Source organism: Pan paniscus, chromosome 5, assembly GCF_029289425.2.
Source record: "Pan paniscus chromosome 5, NHGRI_mPanPan1-v2.0_pri, whole genome shotgun sequence".
In the NCBI taxonomy this organism is placed as follows: domain Eukaryota; kingdom Metazoa; phylum Chordata; class Mammalia; order Primates; family Hominidae; genus Pan; species Pan paniscus.
The window spans coordinates 100,109,177-100,124,101 of NC_073254.2; the positions used below are offsets into that span (position 1 = coordinate 100,109,177).

The 14,925-nt window shown below is 35.1% G+C and overlaps 1 protein-coding gene across 6 annotated transcripts in view; it reads left to right on the plus strand.

Moving 5' to 3' along the window:
* The window catches only part of TTK (TTK protein kinase), a 40,035-nt gene that overhangs the window by 19,372 nt on the left and 5,738 nt on the right, over positions 1-14,925 (plus strand). For 3 of the 6 annotated variants that reach the window (XM_003816368.4, XM_008969440.4, XM_055113909.2), the window contains exons 11-17: positions 491-639; positions 4,542-4,678; positions 6,050-6,176; positions 9,609-9,701; positions 13,124-13,281; positions 13,405-13,556; positions 14,614-14,738. In XM_003816368.4, coding sequence (XP_003816416.1) covers positions 491-639; positions 4,542-4,678; positions 6,050-6,176; positions 9,609-9,701; positions 13,124-13,281; positions 13,405-13,556; positions 14,614-14,738 — 941 coding nt within the window. The remainder of the gene's footprint in view (positions 1-490; positions 640-4,541; positions 4,679-6,049; positions 6,177-9,608; positions 9,702-13,123; positions 13,282-13,404; positions 13,557-14,613; positions 14,739-14,925) is intronic. The other 3 variants (XM_024929311.4, XM_008969441.4, XM_055113910.2) reach the window with 1 other exon arrangement.

Sequence of the window (14,925 nt, forward strand, 5' to 3'; positions counted from 1 at the left end):
AAGTACGTAATTAGATAAGTGAACACTGTTCATGGACATGCCTGGTGGGAAAGGGAGAAACTAAGAGTTTCAAAGTATGCTTCCAGGCTGAAAGCAAAAAGGAAAAAAAAATGTTCTAAATTGCATTTTGAGGGTTGGATACTCGGTCTATGAAAAGTGATGAATTAGCTTTTCTATTAGTAAGACTTTATAACATCTATATGTTTTTAAATTTTTACTTATTTATTGGTAAAGAAGCATTTAAATGTGGCAAGGTCTCTGACAAAGTTCTTAGTAACAATGTAGGAAGATGACTATAGTGCAACTTTGTGAAATTGACTTGCTAAAAGCAAATTGTTAAGTAGCTGGCTTAAAGCTTTTAGTTTCTCTCCCTCCTTGATTGTTTTTAAGAACTAAATACTCATATAGTTTGTAATATGTTCTGTTGTTTAGGCTTAGTTTATTATGATCAAATATTCTTGCTTTTTAATGACAACAAATACAATTTCAGAAACTAAAGAGTATCAAGAACCAGAGGTTCCAGAGAGTAACCAGAAACAGTGGCAATCTAAGAGAAAGTCAGAGTGTATTAACCAGAATCCTGCTGCATCTTCAAATCACTGGCAGATTCCGGAGTTAGCCCGAAAAGTTAATACAGAGGTAACTTTTCCACTAAAGTACAACATTGCTTTTTTGTTCATAATGCATTTCCAAAGGTTGATGATCATATTAAATGTTTTCTTTTATTAAATGTGTATGATATTTAGTAGAATAGTTTATTTAAAGGTTTTTTAAATCATTTATAAAGTGGTGATCAGTAGCAGTCATACGTTCAGTAAGTCAGGCTAAATTATTTTCTATCTTCGATAGTGTTTCTAGATTGCCGATAGACTGGTGCTATGGGCCAAATCTAGTTCTTAGCCTGATTGTGTAAATAAAGACTTACTGGAACACTGACACACTCATTCATTTAATGTCTATGGCTGCTTTTGCATTACAAGAGCAGAGTTGATTAGTTGTATTAGAGACCACTTGGCCTGCAAAGTTTAAAATGTTTACTATCTGGTCCTTTACAGAAAACTGTATGCTGATCTCTGAACTAGCGCAGTGCTGTCCCAAGCACTTAACAGTTTCCTGTGGTCATACTCATTGATAAAAATAGAAAAATATAGCCTAGACAATGTACATGAATTTGTAACTACTGAGTCATCATTCCTGGTGGCTTTTCGGAAGGAATGATCAAGTAGGATACTAAAGAGCTATAGCTGCAGTTCATGGCCATAGTTTCCTTACCATTTCTTTTCAGTGACTTGTAAATATAGTAAAGGCTTTATTAATTCAGTGGTTCTCAAACATTTGGTCTTTTATACTCTTAATTATCAGTGCCCCTAAAGAGCTTTTGTTTATGTTGATTATATCTATCTCTATTTACTATATTAGGAAGTAAAGCCAAGAAACTTTTAAAATGTTTATTAATTTATTAAAAATAACTGAGGGCTGGGCACGGTGGCTCACGCCTGTAATCCCAGCACTTTGGGAGGCCAAGGCGGGCAGATCACGAGGTCAGGAGATCGAGACCATCTTGGCTAACATGGTGAAACCCTGTCTCTACTAAAAATACAAAAAATTAGCCGGGTGTGGTGGTGGGCGCCTGTAGTCCCAGCTACTTGGGAGGCTGAGGCAGGAGAATGGTGTGAACCCAGGAGGCGGAGCTTGCAGTGAGCAGATATCATGCCACTGCACTCCGGCCTGGGTGACAGAGCGAGACTCTGTCTCAAAAAAAATAAAATGAAATAAAATAACTGATAAACTCATGTGAATATAAATGTCCTTTTATGAAAAATATGTATTTTATGAAACAAAATAACTACAGTGGGAAGAGTAGCACTGTGTTAGAGTTTTTACAAATCTAACGGTTGGCTTAACAGAAGACTAGATTCTTATGTCTGCTTTTGCATTCAATGTATTTTATTATTACATGTCATACAGTCTCTGGAAAACTCCTTATATACTCATGAGAAAATAAAAGTGAGAAAGGTAAATATTGTCATAGTAAGATCTCTTAAGTAGTAGATGTAGATAACAAATGCTAGATGATAAGGATCCTGATAGGTTGAGTCATAGATTGTATCAAACCAGCATCTCCTCTTTTTTTTCTATTTGAAAATTGTACACTAATAGGATTGTAAGGGAACTGAAAACCATATGGATCATTAAAGAAATGCAAAGCAAAACCATAATTAGATACTACTTCACACCCACTAGGACGGCTGTAATTCAAGAGACAATAACAAGTGTTGGCGAGGATGTGGAGAATTTTAGAACCTTCATATGCTGCTAGTGGGAATGTAAAATGGTGCAGTCACTTTGGATAACAGTCTGGGAGTTCTTCAAAAGGTTAAACGTAGCTTTATATGATCCAATAATTCCACTACTAGGTTTGTAGTTAAGAGAATTGAAAACATACATCCACACAAATATTTGTACATAAATATTCATAGCAGCATTTTCATAATTGCCAAAAAGTGGAAATAATAAAATATCCAACCGATGAATGGATAAAGAAAATGTGGTACATCCATACAATGGAATGTTAATCAACAATAAACAGTAATGAAGTACTAGTACATGTTACAACATAAGTGAACATTTACAACGTGCTAAGTGAAAGAAGCTCACCACAAAAGCCCATATATTTTATGATCCCATTTAGATAAAATGGTCAGAATAGGCAAATCCATAGAGGTGGAAAGTAGATTAGTGGTTGCCAGGGGCTGGGAGCAGTGGGGAGTGGGGAGTGATTGCTAATGGGTGTGAGTTTTCTTTTTAGAAGATGAAAATATTCTAAAATTGGATAGTGGTGATGATTGCACAGCTGTGAACCACTGAGCAACTAAAAACCATTGAATAGTACACGTAGAAAGAAAAAGTATAGAATCTAGGCAGTTTCTTGTGGATACTGCTTGTCCAGCAGTCCCTTCAAGGGAGGATTGTTTTTGTCTCACATCTCACTTACCATATGGCTGTGTGCTCTCTGTTCTGTGTCCAGACCGTTTCTTCCTCTTTCTTGCAAAAGGCCTGTTCTTTTGATACTTCTGACTTACTCTCATCTCTGAATGTCCTGGTAACTCCCCATCATTCCTTGAAGATATAAGGCTCTGGATCAACCAGATCCCAACAACTGTCATTATTTTTGTTGGCTTCTACACCCCTGTGTATTACCAGTCCTACAGCTGGCCTTCATTTTTCTAACTTCTTCGTATCTCATGACCATTTCCTTAATTTTACTTTAGCCACCTACTCCTTATATCCTCAATTCTGACCTCCAAAATCGCAAATGCTAACATTCCACTCTATGATCGTGATCTTTTTCATTTTCCTTGTTCATTAATTTTATTACAGCAGTTCCTCAGTAACATCTTTACCACTAATCTTGAAATATGTGCGTGCTTGCACGTGAGCACAGACACACGAAGTCTTAAATGAGAGGGAAAATTTATCCTGGAAAAAAAATTTCTTGGCCAAGACTGAAATGTAGAAAGTAGGATAGATTTAGTCATTGTAATTCTCAAGTGCTTAATGAGGACCAGCGTGTTGAAATTATAATAGATAAACCAATATAATCCAAATTATCTGCAAATATTTTCTAATAACTGAAGCTGTCCTGAAATTGAAGTGAACCTCTGTAGACTAGTGAGTGCTTAGTTACTAAAAGTATTCAAGCAAAACTTGGTTCTCTATTTAATTGAGATGTGCTACAGCAGGGGTTAGCAAACTTTATATAAAGGGTTAGCAGGCTTTCCAGGCTAGATGGGCTCTGTTGTAGCTTTTCACCTCTGCCATTAGAGCATGAAAATAAAAGCCATAGACAATATGTAAACAAATTGGCATAGCCATATTCTAATAAAACTTTGTTTACAAAAATAGGCAGGCAGCAGGCCACATTCAGCCTGAGCCTGTAGGCTGTAATTTGCTAATTTCTGCTGCAGCGGATGTTCCTTCATCCTTGTTTGGGGTTTGTATAGGATGAATCCTATAGGTTCTTTTTTTTTTTTTTTTCCCCAACAATGCTTTTGGAAAAAGAATTTCTACAGGTTCTGTCTCTTCTTATGGAGGACACAAGATAGGCATTTGTCATTCCACATTTTGCTAAGTAATTAGTATTTGTCTACATTTGAGGAGAAGGGAATAGAGTTTTATTGATTAAAGAAAGGCTGATTTTCAGAAACACAGGATACTATTTTAGATGATAAGAATTTAATACTTGTTACAATAGCTCTGATGGAAGAGAATGTTAAATTCTGTTTTAAGTAATTTTGTGTGCCTTCCCTGTACTTGCCATCAGTTTGAGCAGAATGCACTAGGCTTAAGAATTTGGAGTAAAATAACTACACTAAAAAAATTATCGAAATTCTAAAATGTATATATATGCCTATCTCTTTTAGTATGCCTTTGTATATCATATGTTATTATTTTATTTTAAAAGTTATAATATTTGTAAAAACTAGTGAACAGGCAACTAATTTAAAAACTAAATCATGGTGTTCTTTATTTTGTTTTAGCAGAAACATACCACTTTTGAGCAACCTGTCTTTTCAGTTTCAAAACAGTCACCACCAATATCAACATCTAAATGGTTTGACCCAAAATCTTTTTGTAAGACACCAAGCAGCAATACCTTGGATGATTACATGAGCTGGTAATTACTTTGGCCCCTTGCTTGATTGGCAGGGTGGTATGATAGAATTAACATGGGCTTCTGGGCCAAATAAATCTGGGATTAAATTCTGCTCTTTTACTTTAAAGACTTTCCATCTTCATATTATTTTTTCAGCATCAGTGTTTTCATCTATAAAATGGAAAGGGGGAAGTGGTTGCAATAATGCATATTTTTAAGGATTGTTGTGCATGTAGTTCCTGTCATATCGTAATCTGTACCTACAACCTATAAATATTCTAAGGATGTAAAACGTCTTGATAATCATGTATTGCCATACAGATATCTCTCTATTAAGAGAGAGATTTTAAAGGTTAGCATTCTTAGAGCAGATAAAGAGTAGATGAATTTTTTCACATAAGTGGTGTTAATTGGAAAGTGATAGCTTCTGGAAGAGATTGGTTTTTACAGTTCATGTAGTTCTGGAGGTATTCAAAGGTGTAGTATTTGAGTGAATAGGAATGATGGATAAGTGAAGAAGTTCGATGATGAGTGTGCTGATAGGGAACACAAGGGATACTACAAAAGAAAATGAATGACATTTCAGAGAAAGGAAATAAAGGGATGCGATACATTATAACCATCAGCCAGTGGCTATATCTTTAATGTCTTAGGGGATAGCTTAAATCCATGTTGTCTTTTGCGTTTCATTTTCATAATGTAATCCTTGATCTTAATTAGAACTGGTCTTAAAGATTTTATAACCCAGTCTCTTACCTACTTAATACAGTTTTACTATATATTGCCTCATTTTATTATATGTAGAATATTTTAAAGAATGATTGCTAACTAAAATAGCGATAATAGATATTTCTTGTGATACTAGGTTAATTATTGTTAACAAATATTTGTGGAGCTCTTTTGTGCCAAGCATTGTTCTAGGTGTTGAGGATATATTGATAGCAAAAAGGCAAACAAAGCACAAATGTATACTGGACAGATTGAAGCTCAAAGGCCAAACTCCTGTGATGTAACTGGCTTTCTGATATTTCTAGCAAGCCATTATAGAACATTATTGTTTAAAAAAACACTCAAAATCTATGGCCGGCCACAAGCTGATGTTTGCTAAATTCATATAAAATAACCCTAACCACTTTGTATTTTAAATGCCATCTTTTCAAACAAAGATTCTTGTCTGCGTACAAATATTTACTTTCAGAAAGAATTCCCCAAAATTAAATATCCGGTGGTGGCATATCTGGAATAAGTGTCAGCTATATCATGAAAACTAACTTGGGTTCTGTTTGATGTAACACTTTTAAGTTTATATCAGCCTAAAATACATGAAACTGAATCAGACTTATTTGTTAAATTGTAATGTTTTAAATAAAAAAATATATATATATTTCCTAGTTTTAGAACTCCAGTTGTAAAGAATGACTTTCCACCTGCTTGTCAGTTGTCAACACCTTATGGCCAACCTGCCTGTTTCCAGCAGCAACAGCAGCAAATACTTGCCACTCCACTTCAAAATTTACAGGTTCGATAAGCTTTATATATGATGGTATATGTTAAGATACAGTCCGTTTTACAGCTTTTATTTTTATAGCATCTAGTTATCAAGAAAGGTCTTAAGAACTTGGCCATTCTTATTTCCACTAGACAAAACTTTTCTGATATTCTAATAAGAGTGTGCCTTGTGGCTTTGAGAGGTTGGTTATTGAAGAAGCTTATGAAGCTACTCTTAATAACTAGGCCAAAGGATCCAGTTTGAATAGCTGGATAAAATTTCTCTTATGAATCAAGGTTACCTTTTATTTTTTATTTTTATTTATTTATTTATTTATTTATTTATTTTTCGAGACAGAGTCTCGCTCTATTGCCCAAGCTGGAGTGCAGTGGCACGATCTCGGGTCACTACAACCTCTGCTTCCCAGGTTCAAGCGATTCTCGTGCCTTAGCCTCCCGAGTAGCTGAGATTACAGGCACGCACCACAACACCTGGCTAATTTTTGTATTTTTACTAGAGACAGGGTTTCACCATGTTGCTCAGGCTGGTCTCAAACTCCTGGCCTCAAGCCATCCGCCCGCCTCAGCCCCCCAAAGTTCTGGGATTACAGGCATGAGCCACTGCGCCTGGCCAGCGTTACTTTTTTTTGTGTTTTGTCAGCTGCTAGTGAGCAGCTTCATTTTGTTTGTTAGTATACAATTCATTTGGAAATGTAAATTTTCAAAAATATCAGAATAGCAATATGAGGTACTGCTAGAATGTATTATACTAATAACTAAACTAAGAGGGAAGATTTTTTGCTGATGAGGCAAAAGTTGGTTTTTAGTAACTGTCCTAGAGGCAGCTTAATACTGGTAGACAACATGGGCCTTGGAGACACTGGGCATGAATCTTGGCCTCACTACTTACAGTCTGTGTGATCTTTTGCAAGTTACCTAAATTTTCAGTGCCCATTTCATCATCTATAAAATTAGTAAAGCTAACTACCTCCTAGGATGGTTGTGAAGATTAAATTAGTTAATATATACGTAACTCCTAATACAGAGCATGACACTTAGTAAATCAGAAATGTTAGCAGCAATTGTTATTTAAATAAAACAATAAAAAACCCATGAGTAATTAACTATAAAAATCAACTGATAAAAAAATTAGCTGACAGAATAAGAACAGTGGTTGTCAGGGAAGGGAGGAAGAATGGGGAGTTACTGTTTAATGGGTATAGAGTTTCAGTGGTATTTGCACCACCATCCATCACCAGAACTTTTTCATCATCACATACTGAATGTACTTAATGCCACTGAATTGTACCTAAAAATGGTTAAAGTGGTAAATTTTATTTGAAAGAATAATGGACAAAACAATGAGCTGACAGTAGATACTAACTGGAAAGAGGTGATAGTGTTTTGAGGATTGAAACAATATAATAAATTACAAAGGAAAAAGAAAAATGATCAAGTTTGTTCATGCATTGATTCAAAACACATTTATTTAGCTATTACTAGTGTCAGGCCCTGTTTGAGTTGCAATCCAGAAGACGAGTCACAGATGACAAGTGAAGGGGCTTGGTGGAGCCTTCTAGAAGAGGCCAGTGTCAGAAGAGAACTGAAACGAGGCCACAGTGTGGCTAGAGGTCAGGAAGGGGAAGGAGTGAGGCCCAAGGTTTGCTGGGCCCTTAAGTTTTACCCTAAGAGGGTGGGAAGCTTTGGAAGAGGTTGAAGCAGGGAAGTGAAATGATCCAATTTGCATTTTGGAAACTCTAACCACAGTGAGTAGGGCATACTAAGGGGGATGCGGGAAGTCCTGTGGAGGAAACCAGAGTTCACATTAGTGTTGAGTCAGAAATAAGAATTACTTTATTCTAAAAACTGTCAGCAGCCGTGGAGAAAGGACATTGAACTGCTTTCTTCCCTTAGCAATGTTCACAGTTTTAAATATGAAAGGAAGAAGACAGAGAAGGCACAAAAGGAAGGAGTGGGGAAACCTTGATGAAATTACAACACATACATGTTTAGAAGCCCAATACTTTGTTACAGGAAATATATATAGACAATGTATCTCAATCCTAGAGGTGAAAAAATTAGAATACTTATCTTTTTATTTAAATAGGAGATTACATGAGAGATTCTACCATTTGGAACCTAAAGCAGGCCTTAGTTAAATTGAGGTTTATTCAGACCTTGTTTAACTTGGTTAATCAGCTAATCAGGAGCTCTTTTTGTTTCACCTTCTTTATCAGCTCAGAATAAGTCCTCTCAGCACTCCATCTGTTCAAAGCATTTATGGGTACACAGAGAGATCCTCCAATATAAGGGAAGGAATGATGGGGCTAGTTGTATAGTACATCAACTGAAAGTTTGCTGGGGAAGACGCTGAGGTTCTGAAAAATTAAGTAACTTGTTGAACATCACTCAGGACAAAGTTGGGGGCTGTATTAATGAGTTCTTACACTGCTATAAAGAAAAGAGGTTTAATTGGCTAATGGTTCCACAGGCTGTACAGTAGGCATGATGCTGGCAATCTGGTTGGCTTCTGGGGAGGCCTCAGGAAACTTTCAATCATGGCAGAAGGTGAAAGGGAGCAAATGTCACATGGCTGGAGTGGGAGGGAGAGAGAGAGTTGGGGGCAGATGCCACATACTTTTAAATGACCAGATCTCTTGAGAACTCTCAGAGAAGCACTGAGGAGGAAATCTACCCCCATGATTCAGTCACCTCTCACCAGGCCCCGCCTCCAACACTGGGAATTACAATTTGACATGAAGTTTGACAGATCCAAACCATATCAGGGACATTGCTGAAATTTGCATTTGTCTCATTGACTTTGGAGCTCTTAGCACCTTAGCACATTGCTTCATTTATAATATAACGCTAAATGAGAAAGAAGAATACAGATATAGCCGGATGGTAGTGGCATGCCTGTAATCCCAGCTACCTGGGAGGCTGAGGAGAAGAATCGCTTGAGCCTGGGAGGCAGAGGGTGCAGTGAGCCGAGATCATGCCACTGCAGTCCAGTCTGGGAGGCAGAGTGAGATGCTGTCTCAAAAAAAAAAAGAAAAGAAAAGAATGCAGCTATAATTATGTGTGTGTATATGTACATATGTAAGTAAAGAGGTATAAGGAAAAAGAATAGAAAAGAAAAATGAAAAATGTAATTTTATATTTTATTTTTATATATATTTTTAAGCTTATAAGTTTTCAGATTGCATATTAAGTGGTTTTTTTCTCCTTAAATTTTCTTTTTAAGTCAAAACTAGTTAAAGGGGGAGACCTTGGAAGTTTGTCTACATTATTTTTTAAGGTTTTTTTTCTTTGATTAAGTAGAGCAAGTCCTTTTAAAAATATTGTAACATTTCTAATTAAGATTTAAGATAATTTCAAAATGGGGAGCAGTTGACTGTACCAAATGTAAGCTAGTTTCTTAGGCATATTGATTAACTTTTATTTATATATTTTACTTATTTAGGTTTTAGCATCTTCTTCAGCAAATGAATGCATTTCGGTTAAAGGAAGAATTTATTCCATATTAAAGCAGATAGGAAGTGGAGGTTCAAGCAAAGTAAGTATCTTAAAATATTTAAGAAATAAATAAAAATATTTTAAACTTTCTATTTTTTTGTCTTTTTACCTGTGAGGGCTGCTTTTCCTTAACTCCTAGGGGCGATGCTGCCCTTGAGCCAAAAAGCCATCTTAACACCTGTCTTTCTCTTCCCACTGCCCCTCACATGTGACATATCCTCTTTAGATCTCTTATTCCCAGTCTTCTGCCTTTCCTTTCAATGTCCTGTGCTTCTAAACTTCTTCTTTAATAACAAAAACATTGACATGGGGTAGCGAATGACCACTATGTATTATCACAAAAGAATCAGAAATTTCTGAGTCAGAATGTGATGTAAATTGCTAATATGTTTAGAATCATTCAGCAAGGATTTTTACTAATGGATTTTGTTTTCTTTTGAGTTATTCATTTCAGAAACAGAATTCAGTAACAAATGAATTTCTGGAATTAGATTATTTTCTAAATTTACCTGAGTTCTAAATTTATATCGTTTTACATCTCTGGATAGAAGGCATCTTAAGCATTATCTAAATTTACCATCATTAATTGTCATTCAATTAAATCTACTTCCATTAGATTTTTGCCTTCATCACTCACCAGAATAACTGTAATCAAGAACACTAATGACCTCCATTTTTTTGCCAAATCTAATTCTTAGCTTAGATTTTGGATTACTTAGCATTTGGGACAACTGATTTTTTTTTTCTCAATGAAGCTTTTTTCCGCACTTGGTTTGTGTTTTTCTCTTCTCAAACTGTCCATACCTATTGTCTTCTTCGTGTTACTGATCTCAGTGAAGCACTGCTCCGGGCTTAGTCCTCAACCCTCTTTCATCTTTTTCTTAAACTCATTCGTTGGTGTTCTCTTTCAATCTTGTGGTTTCAAATACCTTGTTTATGCTGACAATTCCCAAACTTGTATTTCCAGCTCATACCTCTCCTTTGAATTCCAGACTTGTATATTCAACGTCGCTTCTTAGTGTCTACCAGGCATTTAAAACAATATGTCCAAACACAACTCTTGCCCATAGCTTTTCCCATTTGAGTAAATGGCAGCTTCATTCTTCCAGTTGATTGACCAAAAAATTGGTGCCTCTTACTCTCATACACACATCTAGCCAATCAGCAAATCTTGTTAGTTCTACTTCAAAGTATCTCTAGAATCTATTTCTCACATCTCCAGCATTATTATTTTGGTCAAGGCAAATTTTGTATTTTCACCTAAATTACTTTAATAGCCTCCTAAAGGAATTCATTTACTCAGTCCTTGCCCTCGTGGTCTATTTTTTTTAATTGTATATTGACAAATTATAGTTGTATATTTTTATGGGGTACAAAGTGGTATTAGCTTTTTTAATACAATATGAAATGATTAAGCTAACTAACATCTATTACCTCAATTATTTGTGTGTAATGAGAACATTAGCAATTGACTCTCTGCAATATTGAAATGTATAATATCCAATTATTATTTTCAGCATGCTATGCTAATCATCTAAAAAAAATCAAACTTGTTTCTCCTATTTGAGGCTTTGTATCCCTTCACCAACATCTCCCCATTTCTCTCAACCTCCAGCCTTTGGTAACCACCATTGTCAAAGCTGGTATGAGCTCTGCTCTATGAGTTTAATTTTTAGATTTCGCATATAAGTGAGAACATGAGGTATTTGTCTTTCTGTATTTAGCCTATTTCAATTCCTCCTGGCTTATTTTAACATGACATCCTATTTTCCTCTAGATATCCTCATGTGTCTTCTCAGTTAGGCCTTCCTTGCCCACACTGTAAAACTTCAACTCCCACCTTTCAATCACCAGTGTTCTCCATTCCCCCCCGGTTTGTTTCTCTCTGTATCTTACCTTCTAACATGTTCTGTAATTTACTTATTTGGTTTGTTGTTTGTGTCCCCCTGCACTTGAATGTGAGCTCCATGAAGATAGGGATGTTTTTCTGATTTGCTCAGTGATATTAGCCCCTGCATCCAGAACAGTACCTAGAACAGATAGGGATTCAATTTATTAGTTGAATTGAGTAAACTGTCTGTCCTCAGCTCTTTTGCTATTGTAAGTTGTTAAGGATGACACATTAAACAGACATTGTTGGACTCATTTTAAGTTTTACTGTAATTTCCTAATCCCACTAACAATAATTAGACTTGCATAAGGCTGTCTTATTAACTTACCAAAAATAAGGTATGTGCATTACCATGTGTATCAACTCTTCAATAAATATTGGTTTCATTATACATTTCCTTTTATCAATCTGTTTGAATTACCTAATTTAATTGCTTTCGTAGAAATTACTTGGTTAATATTTATTATTTATTTGTTTTTTGGCTATATTTTAGTAGTATCAAGGTATTGAGACTTAATAGAGGTATTTATTTACTTGTATGTTTTCAGAGAATGTAGAGTAGTCTTAATGGCATTTTAACATTTTTTTCCTTGGAGTATAATGAAGGTGTAAGCTTACTTAAGTCAAGGGCCAAGTGATAAAGCAATGGCTGGCCCATATTTTCTGAATTCAATTAAATTATCATTTAAGTTAATTATGATAGAGTTGAAAAAAATCAAATGCCTCAAAGAAAGTAACATGCTTTATGAAACTAATACCATTTATGCTTTGCCTGTTTCAGAGTTTAGGCAGTGACCAACTTTTAAGGAGGCTATTGAGAGTATCTAGAACAGTCATGGGGTAATGAGAATGGTCAAGACACTGGTAACTTCCCATAAAACTAACAAATCACAACTCTGACACTATCTCTATGAAATTGAAATAAGGCTTACCTAAACCAGATTGCAAGAGTTTTGCCAGAACAGAGACCGTGGGGGCAATAATAAACTCATTCATGCAAAAATTGCTAAATCTAGGCACAATAGAGAAAACAACATCTGTGAATTGAATTGACTCTATCATAGCCTTTAGTCATCCTTAACTTTTTTATTTTTCCTTGAGACCGTGTCTCACTATTTTGCCGAGGCTGGACTCAAACTCCTGGGCTCAAGCAATTGTCCCACCTCAGCCTTCTGAGTAGTTGGGATTAAAGGAGCAAACTACTGCACCAGGCTTGTCCTTAACATTTTGGAAGGTCTTTTTCTTTATGCTGTTTCCCTGTTTAGGGCATCCAACAGACTGTTATATATATCTGAAGTTTAAACTTTTCTTACATGTTGATATAGAAACTTTAGATTTATACCTTTAAATTATTGAATGCCCATCATCATAGGTCATTGGGAATGGACTGTTACTCTGCTATCAGAATTATTTTTCTTCCTTCTACACTCAAAATAGGCCCAGAAACTTTTAATGTTCATGTCAGTATTTCCTTTAGAATTTTCTCAACCTAAAATCCTAATAAATTTAGAATCATTGTGTGATAGTGTATAAATAGTATATTCTAAACTTCTCTTTGTTCTACTCTGTAGGTATTTCAGGTGTTGAATGAAAAGAAACAGATATATGCTATAAAATATGTGAACTTAGAAGAAGCAGATAACCAAACTCTTGATAGTTACCGGAACGAAATAGCTTATTTGAATAAACTACAACAACACAGTGATAAGATCATCCGACTTTATGATTAGTAAGAATTCTTTTTAAATTTAAAAAGAAAACTTTTTGCCATAATTCTTCAGGTAAATATTTAGTAAACTTTAATATAACCTAGCCATTTATTGTTTTGTTGCTTTTATTTGTTTAATTGCAGTGAAATCACGGACCAGCACATCTACATGGTAATGGAGTGTGGAAATATTGATCTTAATAGTTGGCTTAAAAAGAAAAAATCCATTGATCCATGGGAACGCAAGAGTTACTGGAAAAATATGTTAGAGGCAGTTCACACAATCCATCAACATGGTATTTAACAGTTTTTTTATATTTGTAAGGTTAAAATCTTTGTTAATAGTGTCATCTTAGAGAAATATACCTATAATTTTAAGGCATTGGTTATTGGTGTCTTTAACGAGATCAACTAAATAATTAGAAGTTTATTTAAAGATAAAGGAACAAAACCATTTCTTAAAACACTGTTAACCCAAAGGATATAGGACATCAACTCAAGTTCCCACATCTGTAATACAAAATGTATTTTTCTCAGTATTAACGTAGTCTGTCATCCTTATCTCCAAATACTTGGATTATAGCAGGTCTAAGACTTTGGGGTTCAGGCATCCTGAAAATATGAGATGTTTACTTTACTCATTCTCCTAATCATTTTGTATTGTATGCCCTGTGTGAGAAGTTGGTTTTTTTGTTTGTTTTTTACTGTTAGGCCTACCTTCTGGGTTGGTTTTTACTTGTCCTTGGTTCTTTTTAGGGTTTTTCTCTGCCTTTACCTTATCCTATATATTTTTTTGTTCTTAATAACTGTTATCCTAGTTAATTGTAATTTATCTCCTCCTCATCTCTCTCTCTTAAATTATCTTAAAAGATAATTCACCAGTGATCAAGATCAGGGCTATAGGGGTGGAGATGTCAGGAGCATTAGGGTCTTACTGTCTGGCAGTATAATTTGTGATGCTCTCTAGTGGGCAGTGAATCACAGTGGTTAAGAGGATAGATTCTGAAGCCAGACTGTCTGGCTTCAATTCTAACTGTCACTTAGGCTGTGTGACCTTGTACAAGTTGCTTAAACTCTCATTGCCTTAGCTTCCTTGCCTTATAGTGGGGATGATGATAATACTTCAGCATTGATGTGAAGATTAAATGATGCAATACTGTATAAACAATGAACTTAGAACAGTGCCTGGCACATAACAAGTGCTATGTAAATATTTGCAGAATATATAAAAAAATTATTGAATTGGATTCACTAATTGAAGGAATAAATACAGCTTGACCTGTAGACTGTGAATTTTTTGGTCCTTAGAATGTTTTGCATTGTTTAATATTACAGTGGATTTTTATTTTAAAGGCATTGTTCACAGTGATCTTAAACCAGCTAACTTTCTGATAGTTGATGGAATGCTAAAGCTAATTGATTTTGGGATTGCAAACCAAATGCAACCAGATACAACAAGTATTGTTAAAGATTCTCAGGTAAGACTTAATGTTGGTTCTCTCACAGTAGAGTTCAATTCTTTTTTTACCTGTGAAGTATTATATTGCAAATGAGTGTTATATTTTTAATCACCTCATTCTTCAAAGGATTTGAAGTCTTTTAATAAGAATAGATTTAAAAATATAAACCATGATCATTATAATTTAGAATAGAAAGTCAAGATCA